General features: G+C 39.1%; 1 protein-coding gene across 3 annotated transcripts in view; it reads left to right on the forward strand.

The window, feature by feature from the left end:
- UBAC2 (UBA domain containing 2) overlaps positions 1–21,043 on the forward strand; it is a 101,078-nt gene that overhangs the window by 61,654 nt on the left and 18,381 nt on the right. The window contains exons 5-7 of one of the 3 annotated variants that reach the window (XM_080376290.1): positions 6,323–6,446; positions 8,370–8,417; positions 19,797–20,048. In XM_080376290.1, coding sequence (XP_080232416.1) covers positions 6,323–6,446; positions 8,370–8,417; positions 19,797–20,048 — 424 coding nt within the window. The remainder of the gene's footprint in view (positions 1–6,322; positions 6,447–8,369; positions 8,418–19,796; positions 20,049–21,043) is intronic. The other 2 variants (XM_080376291.1, XM_080376292.1) reach the window with 2 other exon arrangements.

The following is a 21,043-nucleotide window of genomic DNA, read 5'->3' on the forward strand; positions in this document are numbered from 1 at the left end:
GCCTAGTTGACGTTAGTGACTTACCAGTTACGGATAAACAGTTTTCCCTGTGATACCGTACTTATTTGTGGCACAGGATTTGGCCAGCCATTCCTGTGCCACTCCATTGGTTTCATCTGTCTTTGGCCTTCACACGATTGGCAGCATGCTAATCATATATTAAGTGAAGGACAGGGGCCTCGTTTTAAAAAATAAAAATAAAAAAATATCTTCATAGTGCTGTAAGCTCAATAATCCTTTGATGGTATGTAGCAATTGCTTGCCTGAGTGAATGCCTAACTGAAGAAATTTTATATTGTACATTGCAGCAGGCTGTTAGAATAGAAATGGTCAGGTACCGTAAATCAGCTTTGCATGACAAAGGTTGAGGGGAGATAGGATTAACAGGCCTTTTTAGGAAAAGCTAAAGAGTAATGATTACATATGTTATCATTTTATTAATGATGACTAAATTAAAACTGAAACTGGGAGAAAGATTGTAGCCAGCAGAAAAGGAAAGGTGTGGATTAGCTCACCAATAGGAAGGGAGAGGAACTTGAAAACTGGTTTATGATAGAGCTGAGCAGTTTACAAAACAGATTGTTAGGTAGTCTTGGCATTAAAGAAATAAAGGATTTTTTAGGAGAGGTAGGTGTCTGACATGTCTTCATGAGTGGATTGTAAAGCGTTAGGTTGGTTGGTTGGTTGCGTATTTTGATGAACCCAATGTTGCAGTGGTTATGCTGAGATATCCGTGGATAGGAGTAACCTTTTTTGTCCCTTCAAAATGTACAAAATCTTCAGATTTTTTCTTGGGGTTTTTTTCCCCACTTTCTTCCTGCATTCCTGTGGAATAATGGCAGTTAGATACATGAGTATTTGGTAATGTATCCTAATGCTGCATTTAGAGGCCTCAGGCGCTGGGCTGTCCCACTGGTGTGTAGAGAAATTGTTGGGTGGAATAGATGGTTCCTTTGAGTCCTGGGCTCCACCAGGCAGAGGATCCCAACTATCAGGGGTAGTCATATTCCAGGGAGTTACCTAATTTTAAGGGTTGTTATTGAGAATGTTTAACATTTTCAGAATAAAGGCTGGCACCTTAGGTGTAATATGGCAGTGTCTGAACAGCCTGTAGAACACAGAGCACTGAAGTAACTTAAAAACTTGAATTACAAGTATGTTGTTTACATGCTCTGTATTATCTGCAGCTGCTTTTCTAACTGGTATTTTTAGTCCCTAAAAAAAAAAATACATGGTTGTGAATTTGTCAGGTTAATGTTTTTTATGAAGAACTTAAATGAAGAAAAATACAGCACCGCAATTAGTAAGTGTAGTGAGTCACTCTGAACAAAATAGCAGGTTTTTTCTGCATGCTTAATCCCACGGAACTTGAATTGACAACAGCAGGTATTTTGCAGAAATAAAATTTGCTTTCTACCAGTTTGTTCATACATCTTTAGAACTATTTTTTCTGTATTTTGTGCGTATATTTACTGATGTTAAAATATATTATTTTGATCTACATTTAGTGTTCATCCTTTTAAAATCTAAGTGGAGTATTTCTCTTAAAAGAAGTGTTTGCCCCTGATTCTTTCTTCTCTGCCAGAACTTTCTACATCTCTGGTTTATTTTTTTTAAGGTTTCTTCAAGTTGGTGTTTTTTTTTTTTTCTCTGTACAAAACCAATCTCATCACTTCATACAATGTAGAATGTTACTCTCTGGTCTGCTGTGTTCTTTTTTCACTGCAAATGTTGGAAGTTAACATGCTCTTTGAAATGAGGATATAATTGTTGTAGAGCCTGCTATTACAGTTCACCTTTGGGATGGACATGGTTTTCATATAGAGTGTTCAAACTCTAGAATTTTATCTTTCAGGTTTTAGAGTTTTCTGGTTTTTTTGAAAATTTTGTGCTGTAACCCACATGACTGAAATTAACTTCCCAAACATTAAGTGGTCATAAACTCAGTTTAGAGTCAGCGTGTGTTTGTGTCTATGGCCCTTCTTTGCACACAGACATGTCAAGTTTCTAGTAGAAGTTAATCATGGCACTTGAAAGGGTGTTCCTGATGCCTAGGCCAGGATGAAAGCCTCTGGAAAAGGAAAGGAAATAGGGGAGAGGAGAGGAAAGGAAATTAAAAGGGATGAGGGAAAAAGGAAAAACAAGAGGAAGAGAGAGAAGTGAAGGAAAGGAGGGAATTTTAGTAGTCCTTCAATAAGAGTGTGTTTTCCACTGGTACATGTTGAATCTGACTGTATGTTACCAATTAATTAACATAACTAAAATAGTTAAGAACAAGTCCTTTTATTGACAGTACATGGATGGATGTTTGTACCTGTCTAGTGAAACACGGGAACAGAAATCCCTCCAGTGATTGTGAGCTTCAGGAACACGGCTTTGATTATTCACAGAAGAACAGAATAGCTTATGTTAGACAGGACCTGTGGCAGTCATCTAGCTCAACCCTGGGTTCAAATCACATCCAACAAGAACAGGTTACTTGGGGCTGTGTGCTCAGGCTGTATCTCTGAGGATGGGGTTCTAGCTATGGGAAACCTGGTACAGTACTGGACCATCATTACCCTCAGCTGGACTTGCTGCAGTGTATGAATGCCTCTCAAAGAGAGGAGCCCAAAAGTAGACACAATAATTCATGTTCAGGCTCAGAAGTGCTGAGCAATCACTTCTTTTGGCCTGGTGACTACACACTTGATAATGCGGCTGTGTATGCAATTGACCTTTCCTGCAAGGATGAACTGCTGATTAGTATTCAAAGAATTCCCAAGCTCTTTGTCTGCAAATCTGTTTTCTAGCCAGTCTATACCATTGCACAGCATTATTTGAACGCAGGTGGAAGACTCTGCAGTTGCTGTTGTTGAATTCTGTACGGTTCCTGTTAGCCCATTTCTCCAGCCTATCAAGGAATATCTGAACGTGGTCCTGCTCTCCAAAGTATTGGCTGCTCCCTCCGATTTGATGTTATTCACCAGCTTGCTGAGAGCACGCTCTGCCCATCATCCAGGTCGTTGATAAAGACAATAAATCGTGTTGGCCCCAGTGTGGATCCCCGAGGGAAGCTGCTAGTAACTGGCTGCTGCTTGGACTTTTTACTGCTGGTCAGAACCCTTTGAGTCCAGCAGTGCAGCCAGTTTCCCTCAAATCTGCTTATTCAGTCCATCTCTCCCCAGTTTTTCTTCAGGGACTCAAGAGGAGACCGAGTCAAAGGCCATCCTAAAGTCAGAATGTGTAGCATTCGGTGCCTTCCCCTTCCTTGTCCACAGCACCAGAGTCACCCTTGGTAAATCCATATGGGATGTTAGCAATCGCCTTGTCCATCATGTGGCTGACAGTGGCTTCTAGGAGATCTGCTCTGTAACTTTCCTAGGGACAGAGGTGAGGCTTGTAGCTACCTGAATCCTCTTCTTGCCCTCTTTGAAGATGGGTATGACATTTGCATTTTTCCAGTCATCGGGAACCTGCCCTGATCATCACGATGTTTCAGTGACAGTAACATCAGCCATCTCCCTCAGCACCCTGAGGTACATCCCATCTGGTCCTGTTGACTCCTGTGTGGCCAGTTGGGCTCAAGAGCTTCCTAACTGTCTTCCTCTACAGCAGGTGTTGCTTCAGTCCCACAGGAGGCTCAGGAAACTGGGAGGTCTGAGGGCAAAACTAACCAGTGAAAGTTGAGGCCAAAAGGGCATCAAGTACCTTGGCTTTTTTCATGTCCTTTGACACTAGGTCCATTTCTCCACCAGGCAGTGGGTCCATATATTCCTTTGCCATCAGTTTCTTGTCCCTTACTACATCAGTCATATTCTAGTATTGTTATGTAGATAACTTCTCTGATAGACCTGCCGTAGGTAAGCAGCGTTTCCATATAGATAATCTGAAACAAGGCATGAGTAATGTACAGAAAATTCTGAAGGCAGCAGAAAAGATTAATTGAAATTTGCAAAATAAAAGTACAGAATTATATAATGGAAGTTGAGGGCGAAAGTTTAAAATTAATTGGAATAAATTTTCACACAGTGGAGTCACCTGTACAAGGGCGTTAGTTTTGAAATTCTAAAAAAAGATGCCGGAGTCAGTATTTGTGTAATACCTGTTTATGCTAGATGTGAACTCTGTTTAAAAAACCAAAACCTGATGTCTTTGGAGGCATACGTCTGTGGTGCCTACGAACTTGCTGTTTTAGGAGAAAAAGTCCATCACTGGGTTTCCTCTGGTCCTCTAGATGGTCAGGTACTGAGCAGCATCAGACACTGAGCTTTGGATTACATGGATTACTACCCTGGACTTGGGTGGTGCTTTCTATAGTCTCTGTTGACGTTTGTGATGAATATTGACATTTAAGGAACCTTTCAACATTCTCTCATCTCTTTTTAAAACATACTTGCAGTGGTGGGGATTTCCTTTTTGTACTTTCCCATCTTATCGAGTGCGCTCTTGCATGTGAAATCGGTGTCTGAGTCGCTATTCATCACAGGAGGAATAAAACCTAAAAAGCATGCCACAGTTTTGGTACTCCCTCAGGTCATTTAGTAAAAGTAGAAAGAAATCATTTAAAATTACTTTTCGAAGAAAGGAAGAGGTATTTTGTCTTTGTTTTTTCTTCTCTCTTCACTTACAAAACCTAATTTACTTCAGTGAATATCGTCTACAATGGAAGCACTTCTAATGAGGAATTATTTTTGTATGTGGCGCTCTTACAGCTGTGCCTATCAAATCCTACAACTTAATTATGATTTGTTTTAAGAATGTGTTGTGTGTGTTTATACAGGTGGGTGGGGTTTTGTTTGTGTAAGAAGGATTATATGCAAGATTGAACATTTTTCAGTAGTTCCTTAGTTAATGTTCTCTATACTTTCAAGTGCATCTGACTGTGTATTAAACGGATGGTACTAAAAATGTTTCTATAATTAAACTGTACATAAGTCCTCAGAGAGGAAGCTTTTCAGCAAGTAAACTTCAAATATAACAAACAAAATGATAACAAAACGCTCTTAGGCGACAGCCCACTAAATGAGTAAAAATAATATTTGAAGGGTTTTTTTATAGCTGTGGGTGTTGCATTTGGCAGTTATTCAGGAAATGCTTTATTATTCAGACCATCATTTCACATGGTATTACTCCTATCAGTAGTTCCTCCAGAAGGGAAATTTATTTTTGAGCAAAAATTTCAAGTTATTTACGTCTTGGTTTGTGCCATTGCACAATTCCTGCTGATAATTCACATATAATAAGATCCCTTTCATGTAAAGGCCTGTGGAAACTGCAACTCTTGAAAGTTTTGATAAGTTGGTGAGCAGTGAAAAGTTATGCCGTGCAGCATCCCATGCCTGTCGGACACCAGACAGCACAGAACCACGAGCGAGGATTCAGCTGGGGTAGATGTGAGCCTCTCCCTGCCTGCTGCCTGCAGCTTGCTGCCTGGAGGTCACCACCACCACAGCTCTGCCAGTGGAGCAGGTCATGTCCACCTGAAGTGACCATTTTTTCTTGCCCTTCTCCATCCTAGGAAGTGTTTTTCTTCTAGAATCTCCCATATGCATGCCTTTGGCATTGGTTCTGCTGCAGCCTCTCCTGGTTTTAATAAATGGTTTCGTTTTCTGGGTGTTTTATCATGAGGAACACAGGCTTTGTATCTGGGTATATGGATGAAATGCACTAGTTTATGTTCACAAGTTCAGTCTAGGTATCTGGTCATTGTAAAAGGTGCTTGAGTCTTAAATTCTATGACACTGCTTCCAATGAGGTTTTAGAAACTTTATAAACTTACTGTGGTTAAGGTGAGGACCCTAAAGAAAGTTATTTGTAGGGCCATGGAAGTCAACGGCAAAGGGAAGTTAAATGGAACTGTCGATACTCACATCTTTGTCTGCTGACAATCCTGTAACAGCTTAAGCCTGGGTAAATATTAGGAGCTTAACTTCATAAGTGAAGTGGTTTCTATAACCTTTTGGGAAAGCTATAATCCTTATATTTATCCATTTGAATTGAAGAGGTTTTGTTCTGATGCAGGAGACTACTGCTGATCTTTTTGTGTGCTGTATTTTATAGAAACAGCCTGCTATTAGACTAAATACATTGCCTTCTCTGCTGCCTCCAGTCCTAAACATTTGGAAATAAGATACTTTTTGTCACCTGTTCTTATTTGCTAATGAATCTATTGTCCTGAATGCCACACGTTATCTGATCACTGGTTCCCAAGGAAGACCTTTTTTTACAAGATGGTATTACATTTTGATTGTTATGTACTTAAGATTAATTACACTTGATTGTTTTGCATTACTGTTGCTACTATCAGTCTTATTAACCATCTGTATCTTCCTTTTTGCAGCTTGGGTCCTGTGTTTGCGCTGTTTGTACCATTTTATTCCTCCATTCCAAGAGTGCAGGTGACACAAGTATTAGGCCACTTTTCTATCACAAACAAGACACTGGTTTATATACTGGGTTTACAGGTATGGTATGTACTTGCTTGTTCACCTTTTAATGAATTACTAATGTAGTAGTTAGTATTTCTGGATGTTCATCTATGAATCTTGATGTTTCCACATGTATGATTCCACATATGTTTAGCTAGTGACAGTCCCATCAACTAAAATATTGAAAAACATGTTGCTAGTATGCATTTCTACTTGTTGAAGTGGTGGGCAAGTGATCTGTTCTTCCATTGTCTTCTGTCTTGATTGTCTTGCACAGGAAAATAAAATGAGACAATTCTACAATTTTTCGTTGCTGTTTTTGGTCAACAAAATTAACTAGATGAAAACAGATGAAAACAGAACCTGATGCTAAGGCATTTGTGACTTTCACCTTTCTCATTTGCTTATATTCTTGATCTTGTTTATTTTCCCCTTGTCTGTAGAATACAGTGTTTTTCTGTGGTAAGACTGTTGGTAAATAATCAAAGCTTTGGCTTAGTTCCACTGATGTAAATTAATATTATCTGTATATCAAGCATTACCATGTCACAGGTAATTTAAAATAGTGAACACAGAGCACAGCAATATCATGTAGCATTATGTTAAATATGAGTGCAAAAATATAAGTACTTGGTACCTTATCTATATTTTTGCCACAGAAAAGCAGTGTTGCTCAAAAAAACAACAGAAAACCCCCAGCAGCCTAGAAATGAAGGGACAGTCTTGTCACAATCTGAATTATGAAACAGGAGATGTGCAGACTTATGAGAAATTATACTAATTTTTATATATTCCAGGGACTCAAAAATAGCTCTAGGAGTAGCAGTGGAAAGCACCATAGTTATGTGAAGTGTGGTAGAGAGTATTTTAGAATGAATGGCCAGTTTCAGAATATAGACTCATGCTCTAGTGAACATTTCATTCATCCCTTTTGCTGTTCAGCCTTTGGACTCCTTCAGTTTCTGCTCTAACACCTTATTTTCTTGATCTTTCAGAAACCTTGTTACTTCTCTTCCGAACCCATCAATACCACTATTATTCTGGTCTTTGGGAAAGCTGGGATATTGTCTAAGCTCTTTTCCATTTTTTTGCCTTTGTCTTTTGCCTTTTGCTTTCGTACAAACACCACCTCCAGTACAGATCACTGTTGTTACTAATCTCTGTACTTCTGCTTTCCCTGCTGCGTACAGAATGGTTGCTGCTGTCACACAGAGGCTGAGGGAAAAATCACTTGCCTTCTCCTTATTTGTAAACTCTGCCCTTATCTCAAGTCACTCTTTCCATAGTCAGAAGACTAGAGAGGAGGTGTTCTTGTGATTCAGTCGGCATTGTGCAGAACTAGTTTGGTAACCAGTATCAGTCTAATTTTCAGCCCTTTCTTGCAGTTGGTAATAACCTTTTCCAGGTGATTAATCATATACTTTACTAGAAATGATGGGCTGTCCTGTTGGCTTATCAGGATCTTTTTAATAATTCATTCAGACCTATTTCTATGATTTCATGTCGACAGTTATGCTGCTGGGTGAGAAATTTATTTCTTTGGTTCTGATGCTCATGTTTAATCTCTCCATGACTGCACGTCCGAGAGCTTCACTTGCACTGCCTGCCCCACTTGGAACTCTTCTCCTGTTGCTGCTGAGTCATTTCCTTTGCTTCAGTCTATCTTTCAGACTTGTTTTTCTGTGCAGCCTATAACTGACATCCTGTTATACTTGGTATACTATATGAAAATAAAATGTATTGTTCTGTAGAAGGAGAACAATTGTTGGATCCCTGTGTTTTTTCCACTTCTACTTCTGGAATACATCTTTTTTTAATGTTAAACCGAATTTTCACAGAGATAAATGTCTAACTTCTCCCATTGTAGTCATAAGCACCTAGCCTATACAATACTGCAACATAGTAGTTCATACAACAGCAGCTTTGTAAAAATTCTAAATCACTGTTCTTGTCTTCTAGCTTGTAACCTCTGGTTCCTACATCTGGATTTTAGCCTTAAGTGGATTGGTAAGTCTTGCTGTTTTAAAAAAAATGTGTTGCTTAAAAAACTGTTGTGTATATAATCAGCACAGTGTACTTGGATTCAAAAAGAACAGAAATTTCTGAGTAATGTTTTTATTTGTGATGGTAAGTATAAAGTTTTCATCTTTAACTTCCGAAGGTGTAAAGCACTGGCTGGCTGGTGATAAACTGACAGACGACAAAAGAGCTGGGTAATATTTGCAGGGTGCCGCAGCTCTCTGAGCCCCTAAGATTACTTTTACTGCCATGGATATAGCTTTAGACCCACAACTATAAATAAGACTGTTGAAGAAATGGTAGAAATGTTTACCCTACTGTTTATTTCTTCTTCAGTTGTCAGCAAGCCTCAAGATTTTATTCCAAAAAGCAACTTTTAACAACTTTGTTGTGAGGATTTTTTCATGTTTTTCTGTTTTCCTAGGACATCTGTAGCTGTTTCTCACTATGATAACAACCATCAGGATGCAAAATCACTTTCTTCACACCAATCAGATAGTGTGGTCTGTCTTTTTCCTTCCAACTCTGTTCTTAGCACTAAGGCACTTAGCACTCAAACAGATTAACAATCTGGAAGATTTAGTACAGATAAGCTTCTTTTTAAAAATTTACAAACTTAGAAATTAGGAGTTCAGACCCTGATTTCTTGGTTCAAAAGACTGTCTGCTTTTCAAACAGATAAAGTGCCACCATTTCCAAAGCAGCTCATTATTCAATTGATGCAATCTTAAGAAGAGCTTAAATTGTGCCCTTGCTATTTAGAACCTACTATTTTGTGGTAAGCTCAGAGTGAAGTGCCTGTGGACACTTCACATATTGCTGCTGTAATGTAGTAGTTTGGTCTCTCACCATTTGCACTGACTGTTCCAAAATATTCTGTGAGCTTGCAGGGTAACTAAAAGGAGTGACCCAGCAGTAGTAAATAGGGAAGTCTGCTCAGCAATTTGGTCTGACCATACGTATCAATGAAAATGGTGCAAGTAACAAGCCAGAATTTCTCTGTCCTGGCGATCAGCCCAAGCCTCTATGCCCCCCTAAGGATCTGTAACTTCCTCCACATGCACGACCCTTCCTGTTACTTTTCTGGCTCTTTTAATAGCCCTTCCTTTTGAACAGGTGTTCATTAGAGAGGAAAGGAAAGGACAGAAAAGGAAAGGCATTTTAACTCCTCCTTTACTGGTAGTAGAAACTGTACGTATACTTGGTTATACAGATTTACAAAAAACAGCTCATTTTTTTTTTCAGAATATATTATGCAGTTGTTATTTAAATTCCCTTTTAACATACAGGGTTTTTTATCTGTATAATGCAACTTTCTTAGGATTCTTTTTCATAAATGATATATTTTTGATTGCGGATTGACAGTATGTTTTACATAGGTAAAAGTCCATAAGAATAAACAGAGCTTTCTCTGTCGCAGGAAGGCTTAAAAAAATCATTTGGTTTTCATATTGCTTCAGTTGGCATGAATTAAGTCATCATCAGTGGTGATACGTTTTCAGTCTCAATTTTTTCTGTAGCAAGAGCTGCACTCTACAGTTTTGTAATAAGTGCTACAATTTGGAAAGAAGTTAATGTAGTGAGTTTCAGCTGGTTTTTGCACAGCATGTCTGTCACACTTCTGTGAATAAGAAGCCTCTTTTCCTTCTCTATTAGAAATTATAATCTGGCATCTTTTGAGAGAACTTGATAAAGGAGTAAAGTTTCATGGTATATTGAATAAACTGAAGAAAGATATGAAACACTATGAACGCACCTTTTAGCACTACAGGTGTGGGTAGTTGATAACATATGTACATGTACAATTACAGAAATACACAGGTTGTCAAATCAGTGTTAAGTCATTCTGTGTCAGCCTGTGTGTTTTTGTAATTCTTACTGCTTTTGACATTTTCTAACATACGATACCTTTGTTGAATCACATTTTCTTGCATTTTAACAAAAAGGCTGAGTAAATGCATGAACACCAAGTCAGCTAGGTGTGATACTCAGTCACTAGTTCATTGCCTGTTAGATACTTCACTGTCTGTATGTTTAGCTCGAAAGATCACTTAGACACTCATGACTGTATATGATGCTGTTCTGCAGTTTAGCTTTTGTTGCACTTCTGCTTATGTGGAGTATTAAAATGGATGGTGCCAATATGATTTCTGAATTGTCAGTTTCTACTTTCTCTTCACCATGTTCCCAGTTTAGGTTTATTTAAATTCACACAATTTGTATTTTTAACATGTAATGAACACTCTCAGATGAAACAGGATCTGACTTTCCAGGTACAAGATATGGCACTGGAGATTGATTTCTGTGCTCACCCAAGTCACTAATTTGACTTTAAGCCAGAAATTCTTTAAACAGTTGTTCACAGAAGTGCTTCCATATAATGCATATCATTCAGTTTAGTGAAGGCCAGAAGCAGTTTCCCTACTATTTTTTTCTTTAAAACAGTCAAAACACCTTAGTAAATGGTATGCACTTGAATGTTTCATTGGACACATACATATCAGCCCATGTTCTCTCCATTATTTTCTCCCCCTTTAAAATCTCTTGGGTACTCAGCTTACATTTCTCATTGCTATACTTTTGCAGGATTGAAATTTGAGGGGCATGTTAAGGCTTACTCAATCATAGCTACCACATACCTGCTTCAAGAGGTAAATTCAAGTTGGTACCAACAGATGAGATATGCCCTCTAGGACATGCAGTTCCCTCCACTCATTAGTATGATGTTGTTGTCATACAGGTCACATGCCAGGGTTACTGCTAACCATGTAGCTAGGTTATTTCATAGGGAAAAGGTATCTTTCGGGCCCTTTCTGTGACTTTAGTGTTGCAGCCTCTTTTTTCTTATCAAGTGTCGTTTGTTTGTTTGCAAGGTGCCCTGCATTGCATAAAGTTCAAAATTTGGAATACCCCAAGTCTTCTGTGAGCTGCTTTGAATTTGTGTAGAGTTCAGTTCAGATCTTAAGAAGTTGAAATTGTCTTAACCTTACAAACGCTGAAGTTTCTAAAACCTTGTTTACTTTGCAGATTTCACTAAGCCAAGCGCAACAGCCTTCTACGTTGTTTCTATGCTACAGTCATTTGCTTTTCTCAGATCATATGAAAAGTTGCACTTTTTATACTTCAGATACTGGAAAACTATAGAGAATCTGTAATTTAGAACATGTACTTTAAAGGCTTAGGGTTAAGATAGTGCAGACAGCGTTGAGTGCATGGTTTGAATTTAAATTCTGATTTTTGACTGCTTTAGTTCTTATTCATGATTTTGAAGTTAACTTGGTTTTGCATAGATTGCAGGTGTCTGTTGTTAAATGCTTCTGACTGTACTTTAGATTGTTTTGAGTTCTGTTTGTTAAGAACTTTATTCATCCTTTCCGTTAGCTAATTGTTCAGCTGAGGTGTTTTTTCTGTAGTGAATTCCTTTCCCTTAAGATTGGCATTTATAGGGTAGGATGTGATTGGGATGGGGAACAAAATACTTATACTAGACTTTCATTTTTGTAGTTCTTGTCTTAAAAAATAACATGATGTAGTTAACATCTGATCAGACCTAAGATTCATTGATTTTTCTTGTTGTTGTTCTTCCTCTTCCACATCTTTCTTAAATTATTTTGAATGATCCTTACTGAACTCTTTTTGTTATAAAAAATGTTTTGAAGGGAATGCAGAAGCATTTGTATTACCCCACAGTGCAGTATTCACACTTAAAATATCAGCCCTTCTACGTACTTAAAATTAGTATTAAATATGTGCTGACTTTCTTGAGAATCTTTGATCAGAGCCTGATAATGTAGGATGCAGTTACCTTCACATTCATGTCCTGCCACGTGTCCTTCATCTTCCAGTTAGCCTGGACATCCTCCGGTCATCCACATTTAGTCTTGTGTAGGTCTTTAGTCAACGTCAGAGTATGATACTCCTTGAATTCTTTGTGTAATTATAAATGGTGATTCAGGTAAGTCTACTTACATCTAGTTAAATGTCTTGTGGAAGTGCTCTGGTGACAGACAAGAGCGTCAGTCTAATAGGATTGATTTTGGATCATTTACAAAATATGTGAAAGCTATGCATTAATTAGTTTTTATGCTGTTGATTTATATAGCCAAGCAATATTTCAATTGGAGTTCACGATAGGTAAAATTTAATTATTTGCAATAACTGAAATCAAATTTTAAATTCATTCTTTTAAATATGGAATTATGAAAAGCTATAGTGAAGGCAAAAATTATTAGAAGTGTGAAATTCAAATAAGACAGTTTTAAAATATTCAAATAAGACAGTTTTAAAATATTTAAATAAGAAGTTTTTTCTCCTATTCAGGTAGAACTTCTGTGTTTCAGTTTATGCCCACCGCCCCTTGTCCTGGTGCTGGCCACCACTAAAAAAAGCCTAGTCCTATCCTCTTGACACTCGCCTTTAAGATACTTGTATACATTGATAAGGTCCCCTCTCAAGTCTTCTCCAGGCTGAACAGCCCCAGCTCTCTCAGCCTTTCCTCTTAAGGCAGGTGCTCCACTCCCCTCATCATCTTTGTAGCCCTCTGCTAGACCCTCTCCAGCAGTTCCCGTCTCTTTTGAACTGGGGAGCCCAGAATGGGACACAGTACCCCAGATGTGGCCTCACCAGGGCAGAGTAGAGGGGGAGGATCACCTCCCTCAACCTGCTGGCCACAATCCTCCTGATGCACCCCAGGGTACCGCTGGCCGCCTTGGCCACCAGGGCACACTGCTGGCCTGTGGGCAACATGCTGTCCACTAGAACTCCCAGGTCCTTCTCTGCAAAACTGCTTTCCAGCAGATCAGCCCCGAGCCTGTCCTGGTCCAGATGGCTTTTGAATGTCTCCAAGGATGGAGACTACCACCTCTCTGACCAGCCTGTGCCAGTGCTCAGTCACCCTCACAGTGACAGAGTGTTTCCTGATTTTCAGAGGGAACGTCCCGTGTTTCAGGTTGTGCCCATTGCCTCTGGTCCTGTCACTGGGCACCACTAAGAAAAGCCTGACTGTGTCCTCTTCATTCTCTCCCTTCAGGCATTTATATATTTTGATAAAATCCCCCTGAGCCTTCTCTTCTCCAGGCTGAACAGTCCCACTTCTCTTAGCCTCTCCTCATGTGAAAGATGCTCCAGTCCCTTCATCATCTTCGTGGCCCTGCACTGAACTTGCTCCAGCAAGTCCATGTCTTTCCTGTCGCAGGGCGTGCAGATCTCGATGCACTACTCCAGCTGAAGCCTCGCTGATGCTGAGACAAGAGGAAGGATCACTTCCCTTAACCTGCTGGCCACGCAGTTCAGGAAGCTCAGCACGTAGGTTGTGAAGTGCATAGTCTGAAATAAGAAATGGAGAAGCAATAGAATAACAGAGATTAGGGAATGAACAAGAAGGATTGTCAGTGTCTCCTAACTTTAGGACAGGTGCAGATATCCATATGTATGCTAACAGATGTGCTGAATCCCACTCAAAACTAATGCGAGGTATTTGCATGTGGGCAGTGGTCAATATTGAGTTCAGTGACTGTAGATGACTTAATTTGAGACGAGTGTCTCTGTGTTCTACGGACTGTAACGACTTAAATCTCCTGTGTGGTGGGAGCTTAGACACCTTGCTGACGTCTAGGTAGCTAGATGTAGACACATGGCAACTGACTAAGCTGATAACACTCCCTCCTGTATCAGTTAAAGCATCTAAGAAGAAAAGTAGTTGAATCCTGGAACTTATTCCAGTTCTGGAAGAAGGAGAAAATAGTGTGAAAGGAGGAGAGAGGGTAATAATGTGTCATAAGGTACTTTCTCTTTTGTATCCACGGCTTCTGAGATCCTGTAGGAAAGTGGATTTTAGTTTTCAGTTTGTATTTCACTTCTAGGTTTTTAGTTTCTTCCTCAGAGTTGAGGAGTATGTGCGCCCAAAATCTGGTCTACTTGCTCAGCTATGCCAGCTAGTTCAGGAAGAGGTAGATTGCTTCTCTCAAGTTTTTCTGGCCTGTACACGTACACCATCATGGCTGCAGTGTTACCATTGCTTAGAGAGGGAACCTGTGAGAGTAATTTAGCTGTGAGGGTACTTCGGAGATGTCTGCCAGAGGATGAGTCACATCTTAACAGTGTCCATTTCTCTCTGGTGACTAGGCAACCAACTTTAAACAACCAGCTCATAAGTAGGCTTTTAAATTACGGACATCTCCATTGGGGCAGATAAATCCAATCGTGATCTTTTATGTAAAGAGGTTTGGTTAACAGTATGGTGAGAGTCACCTGCAGAACTCTAGCAGAGACACGAGGGAACCTATCCTTAGGTCACAAGTACAAGTTAAGAATATATGTACTGTGCTGAAATGGCAGTGCAGTCATGCTTGCACGTACACAAAGAATGATTGGGATATCATAATGATTGCACCTGACCAATGAAGACAGCATTGATGCACTCTGAAAAAAAAAATTCAAGGTATCTGGAAAATCTGTGAGCCCAGTCAACTGGGAAGCAAATTGAAGAGAATTAGTTTGTTATTATCTTATTTTTATGTCAAGCTAACCATTGCAAAAGGCTGTTTATACTCTTACAAAGTATTTCCTCAAACAAAACCGAAACAAAACAATCTGTTGTGTTAAAATTACATTGGAGGTTATAACTACAGGTTGAAAATACACATGCAGTGAGTTTATTTGTTGGGTGGTTTTCACACAATCTCTTTTGTTTGCTAAATGTGTTTCTTTAATCAAGATAAAGACAGAATCTCAGCACAAATTTTAACCTCTTGTTTTGGTTCTAGTTGTATAGAATTTGAAGCATACTAAGGATAAAGCAGATAAGATAGGGATAACAATGTCACTTCCCCTTAAGAACGCTGCTGTTTGCTTTCAATTTTTTGGTATCTGAAAACAGCAAAGTCTTGAATACAGGTAATGAATATATTTAAATTATTCAGAACAAAATAATTATTTGCTGTCAAGTTATAACCATTAGGCAAAATAATTTCCAACATAATTTTTCTTCTACACCAATCTGCCTGCTGTTTTTTCCATTTGCTTTCCTTTTTTTAGTGTTAATCAAGTACGGTGATTTTAAATATCTCAGTAGTGGAGTGTATGTTTCTTTGTCATGTAAAATGTTGGAGGGCTTCTGTATTTGGTTTACCTAATATAAAAGAGTAACTACAGCTACTTCCTTTTTCTAAAAAGTGAACAATTTTGGAGGGACGTGAGGAAAGGGTAGGGGAAGTTGGGCTTTATGCAGCGGTGGGAAGAGGTTAGGACACTTCATGTGAAGGACTAGTAGTAAGCCATGGTGTTAAGAAGCTGGAAACATGCAAGCACACTTTTTTCTGCAGCATGCTAATTTCCAGCATACTCCATTGCCTCTGCCTAGTGTTGTGCCTCATATGATATGGTGGATGAAGTTGCAGGTGTAAACTTAACTACAGTGTCCTTCTGTGGTGACTTTTTGGAACCTAAATTATTCTGGAGGCTCATCTGTTTGGGGAAGGTAGCCCTTTGATGTACAGTGCTGAAGTTGTGATATGAGATCATCATATCTTCATTGAATAAACAAAGTTGGTTTGCTTCCTTAAGCACTAGAAACTCACTACATGTCTGTAACAAAAATGGTGTAAAAAGTTACTTTATACTTTGTCAGAGTTTGGGGGTTTTAAAATAATATATATCAAGTTCTGCATATGAACCAGCTAAAGAGGAAGTTCTTTGGAAATACTTGACATTAAGATGAGTATGACACTAAACCAGACTGAATCATAAGACCTATTTTAACTACAAATGTCTCCATTCTGGGTTTATTGGAAATATGCAAATAGGCATCTCTTTCTCACTGGATAAAACTTCTTGAAAATTTGTTAAAACTGATCACAGCGTTTAAAGTTTCTTATACTTCCATCTAATTGATTTATAAATGTAGTAGTAAGTCAAGGGAGAGAAGAACGGGAGTGGCACTGAAATCCTAACAGATGTGGAGGTAACAAGATAGATTGCCAGTGTACACTTGGTGCTCTTCACCGCTGAGTCTGGCTTTCCATCTCTTTATACTGATGAAGAATTGAATTTTCACGTTTGCTCTGACCAGTTACTGGTCCACAGTAAGTTTCTTGGCAGCTATATGCAGAAGATATACCTATCTTCTGCTAGTGCCACACAGTTTTGTCTTGTTCCTTCACCAGATGCTTTGTATTTTAGGTTTTACTGTGGACTTTATAGTCAGACTTTTTGACTTCCTGCACTGTGAGCACAGAAGTCCACACGTTTGGGTTATGCAATGAGTTTCTGTTTAAGGTAGGACAAGGAGGAACCAAGACACTAGTCTGCTGTTGAGGAGCAGCAAGGAGAGAGAAGACAACCCACTGCAGCTGGTGCATTGGCTATAGACCAAGCATGCTACTCCAATGAGCTCAGTAAAGCTAGGAAGGCAGGTGGGAGACATGCGTATGAGTCTCACATGCCATGCTAAGTGCCATTCTCCATTTTAGCAGTGTTCATAAACTTTTAGCCTTATAAAGCCTTTTCTTCTGATTAAATGCTCTGGAATGACTTGCTCTCTTACAAGTACCTGAAAGAAGGTTGTAACAAGGTGGATGTCGGTCTCTTACCAAATAGGACAAGAGGAAACAGCCTCAAGTTGTGCCAGGGGAGGTTTAGATTGGGTATTAGGAAAAATTTCTTCACCAAAAGGGTTGTCAAGCGCTGGAACAGGCTGCCCAGGGAAGCAGCTGAGTCACCATCCCTGGAGGTATTTAAAAGATGTCTAGGTGTGGCACTTAGGGACATGGTTTAGTGGTGGACTTGGCAGTGTTAGGTTAACAGTTGGACTCGATTATCTTAAAGGTCTTTTCCAGCCTGAATGATTCTATGATTCTCTAAGTAGCTGTCTCTAATTAAAAATATATTCTCTACTTAAAAATATATGAGAATTCTTTTACTGATGTAGCTACTAGCTGGTGCTTGCAGTACACTTTCCCTTCTGAGACAAAAAAGTCCCAAACTACTGACACTAAAGACATGCTTCTGCTCTCTTTGCTGTATGTTCTATCTTGAGTTGATAAGAGAATGATTCTGTTTGTGGTTAATGTGTTCAGACACGTGTCAAGATTTGTCATGCGTTCAGGGAGATGTAGATTTTCCTATCACCACTTGCTTTGTTTTGTTCTTGTGACTTTTTGAACCTGTTCAAGGTTTAGGGTGCCTTGAAAACATTAGACCTTAACAAAGGACTGTAGGTGATAAGAGGGAACAGAGATCAGTAGCTGGAAGGGACATTTCGAAGAAGTGAGGATATACCGGTATGATGTTGAACAAAGTATTTTGAGCAAGAGTGCTTCCTCTGCCAGGTTACACCTGTGCAACCAGGAATGCAGAATCCCTTGGACCAAAAAAAGGGGGGGCCTGGCTCTGTAGCCTAATGATGGGAGGTGGGAGAAAGGAAGATAATTTGTAGGTTCTGGTGCTGCTTTTGCATTTTGTGTCTAAGAAATCATCATAATAATTACCAAAATCATCATCAAAATAATAATATATTAAATGTATACATAATATTTGCAACCTAGTTCAATAATTCTTGCTCCCAAGAAAGTGAGCTTTCCGGCAGTCCTACAGTCTAGGTTTTCTCCAGTGAGAAGCCTATCTATGTAATTCTTGGAACCAGACAGTTGGCTTCTGAGGGACCTTCTTGCTGGGTAGATGCTTCAAGTACTACATGCAGAAGTGATATGAATTTTCCTCCTCATTCTTCAGCAGTTATAGATCTATCTTAGTTACCAGTTGACGTGCACAAGTTTTGGTTGTGGGCTTGCAGTCATCTGGAACAGTTTCACTAGAGCTGATGAAAGAATTTCTGAAGTGATGAAGAAGCTTCTGTTCCGGTGCCCTGTCATTCCTGGAGTCCAGTCAGGACCTTTCTTTGAATACGGAACATTTTGCTAAAAACAGCCTTCATTATGATGCTAGTGGTTATGGCCTTCCTATTATCCCATCCTATTTACCTCCTTCCTCGTAGCATGGGAAGAGCAAAGGGGTTAAGGGTAGTTTAAAATATTCTTTCTCATTTTAGAATGGTACCCTGTGTTTGGTGTTATAACCAACCCTGACGGCAGTCCCAAAAGGAAAGTAGAATAAAATGAAAATCAGTGCTTCCCGAAGCAGAGTGTTTTCTCATTATCTCACTAGATAATTAACAGTAACTTTGTAAATAATCTGAAAAATATCCCGCTTCCAAAGAATGTTGCATTTTCCTGTACTGTCTTCCTTTGTATATGGAGCAATGCATTTGTTGTGTTTATAAAAATAGCCCAGAAAGTGGAGAACCCAAAATGAAGTGCCCAAAAACTCCAGAAATGGAATTTCTACATTGCTTCTAGCGTAATTGCATTGTGTGGGTATGTTTACAGTTTTGAGTTCGTATCTCTTCCTGTTCATTTCACTCTGTTGTCATAGCATAATTCTTCTGACATAAGAGACAGTGAATAGTCACGAATACTGAAACATGGCATGAAGTAGAAACCAGGCTTGGAATTTGTGTAAGAACTTTGGCCTTCCTGCTGGACCACTTTGGGCTCAAGTGCTAGGCCTTCATTATGGGACTTAAAAAGACGATGGAGTGACGACTGTAGGTCATTTATGGGGCATATGGATTTCTTTTGCTTCTTTTGAACCTGAAATGAGATCAAGCCCCAAAGCAAGCACAAATGTGAATGCAGAAAATTGGTATTTTTTTTATAGGTGGGAGAAGGGCATCACAGAAGGTGGCTTTTTCAATACGACAGTTTTTAATTGAACTGGGTTTTTTCAGCTTTTTTTTTTTTCTTCTAGAAGGTAGATGGGATCCTTTTGGAATAAGGCTGTACACATTCTTAGATTTAACTTCAAATCACCTGTTTTGCTTTTATTTTTACTAGAAGGGAGACACTTGGGTGGTCAGGACAGAAGCCTTAAGGGGGTTGTTTTCTTAAGGAGTGTTTAAAATGTTTCACCATCCTCAAGGGCAGCCTTAATCTTCTGAGGTCAGCACACAGCATACCCTGACCAGTTCCTTTACTAGAAATGAGAATTTTGTTGAATTTTGACCTGTTTGAGAAAGGGTCACTTAGTTTGAGCTTAAATTCTGAAATAAACAAAGAACCCCAAGCACCTTTCTGAGTCACAGGCAATGCAGTACACAGATTTTAGAAAGTAATAGTCTGTAGTTGTGAGGAAGTTGGAGGTAAAGAAATCCCCTATTCTTTCTCTGATTCTTGACTGAGAACTCTGGGTAAGTACAATAAAAAGTGCTTCAAAAAACAGAAAGACCAACTGCTGTCTGCAGCTAAACACAAAGAAAATTTGGTGTATAAAAGTTTTTTGGATTTTTTTTTAACATTTCATTTTTGCTTTTAGGTTTCTGGGATTTGCTACAATAGCAGTATATTAAAAGTTCATCGAATTCTTTGTGTACCCAGCTGGGTAGCAAAGATATTTTCTTGGACTCTTGAACCAATCTTCTCATCTGCGGAACCAACAAATGAAGTTCGAGTGGGAATGGGGGCAACAGTTGACATCCAGAGGCAGCAGAGAATGGAGTTATTGGATCGTCAAATCATGATGTCTCAGGTTGCCCAAATGAGGCGGCAGAGGCAGCAGCAGGTATTGGTATGCATTCTGTAAGGATTATATTGGTATGGGTTCCTGTTTCTTAAAAATAATGTATTGCTTTATTCTTCTCCATTTGTCTTTTCATACACTTGCACTGCTAATAGCCATTTAAATGTTTTATGTAGCTTAATATGTTAAAACTGCTTCACAAAGCGTAAGCAGAATGTCAGACAGTCCTGTAAGGGTATCAGTACTTGTGGCATTCTTTTACCAAAAAGGAAGCTGAAAGTTAAAGTGGTTGCTTCTTGGTAGTCTTTAGTAATAGCCATTGTGGAAAGTTAGGAAGTCAAAATGCTCCTGACTCTTCTGAGTATTTTTATTGTTAGCATCCTTTTCAGACAGGTTGAAAACTGTCTACATAACTCCTCTGTTTGCAGATAATGTACATTGAATAAAGCTTGTTTCTTTTTAAAAAGTGCACAAATTAAATTCTCTAACTTTCTTATAGAGGTCAACCACAGGGGCTTTCGGTTTGCCATGTTTAATGCTTTTATTTCCTTTTGAATGGAATAGCAGAGCCCTTTTACTTTCTCTGCTTCAGTCAAACAAGCAAATGCAGATATTCACGTACTTTCCGTTGTAGGGCAGTCAAACAAGGCATGTGATGTCTCAATTCACTTTTTCCTGTGTCTTAGATATATGTGTTACTACTCTATCAAACCTAGCAGGCAACATAGGCCTTGCATTGCTTTATGTGAATGCATGTTGCTCATAATTTAAGTTACAATTTGAGGTCTTTGCTGAGTTCCCTCTGTCTGAAACATAGCTCTGTATACACAAGTTCTTGTGTTTGAGGTAGCTTAGTGCAAGGAGGTATAGCTATGTTACCGTTAGTATGTTGCCAGAATTAGAGGTGTGGTGGCATAAAGCTTTGGCCGACAACTGGGGTGTGAATCTTTGTTTCCAGTCCCTGATAATGTAATTCTGTTTTCCTTGATTTCTTTACCTTTCAATCTGATTCAATTGTTCCTCAAGTGGAAAGATCCCAATCT

Source organism: Falco punctatus, assembly GCF_963210335.1.
Source record: "Falco punctatus genome assembly, chromosome: 2".
NCBI lineage: Eukaryota > Metazoa > Chordata > Aves > Falconiformes > Falconidae > Falco > Falco punctatus.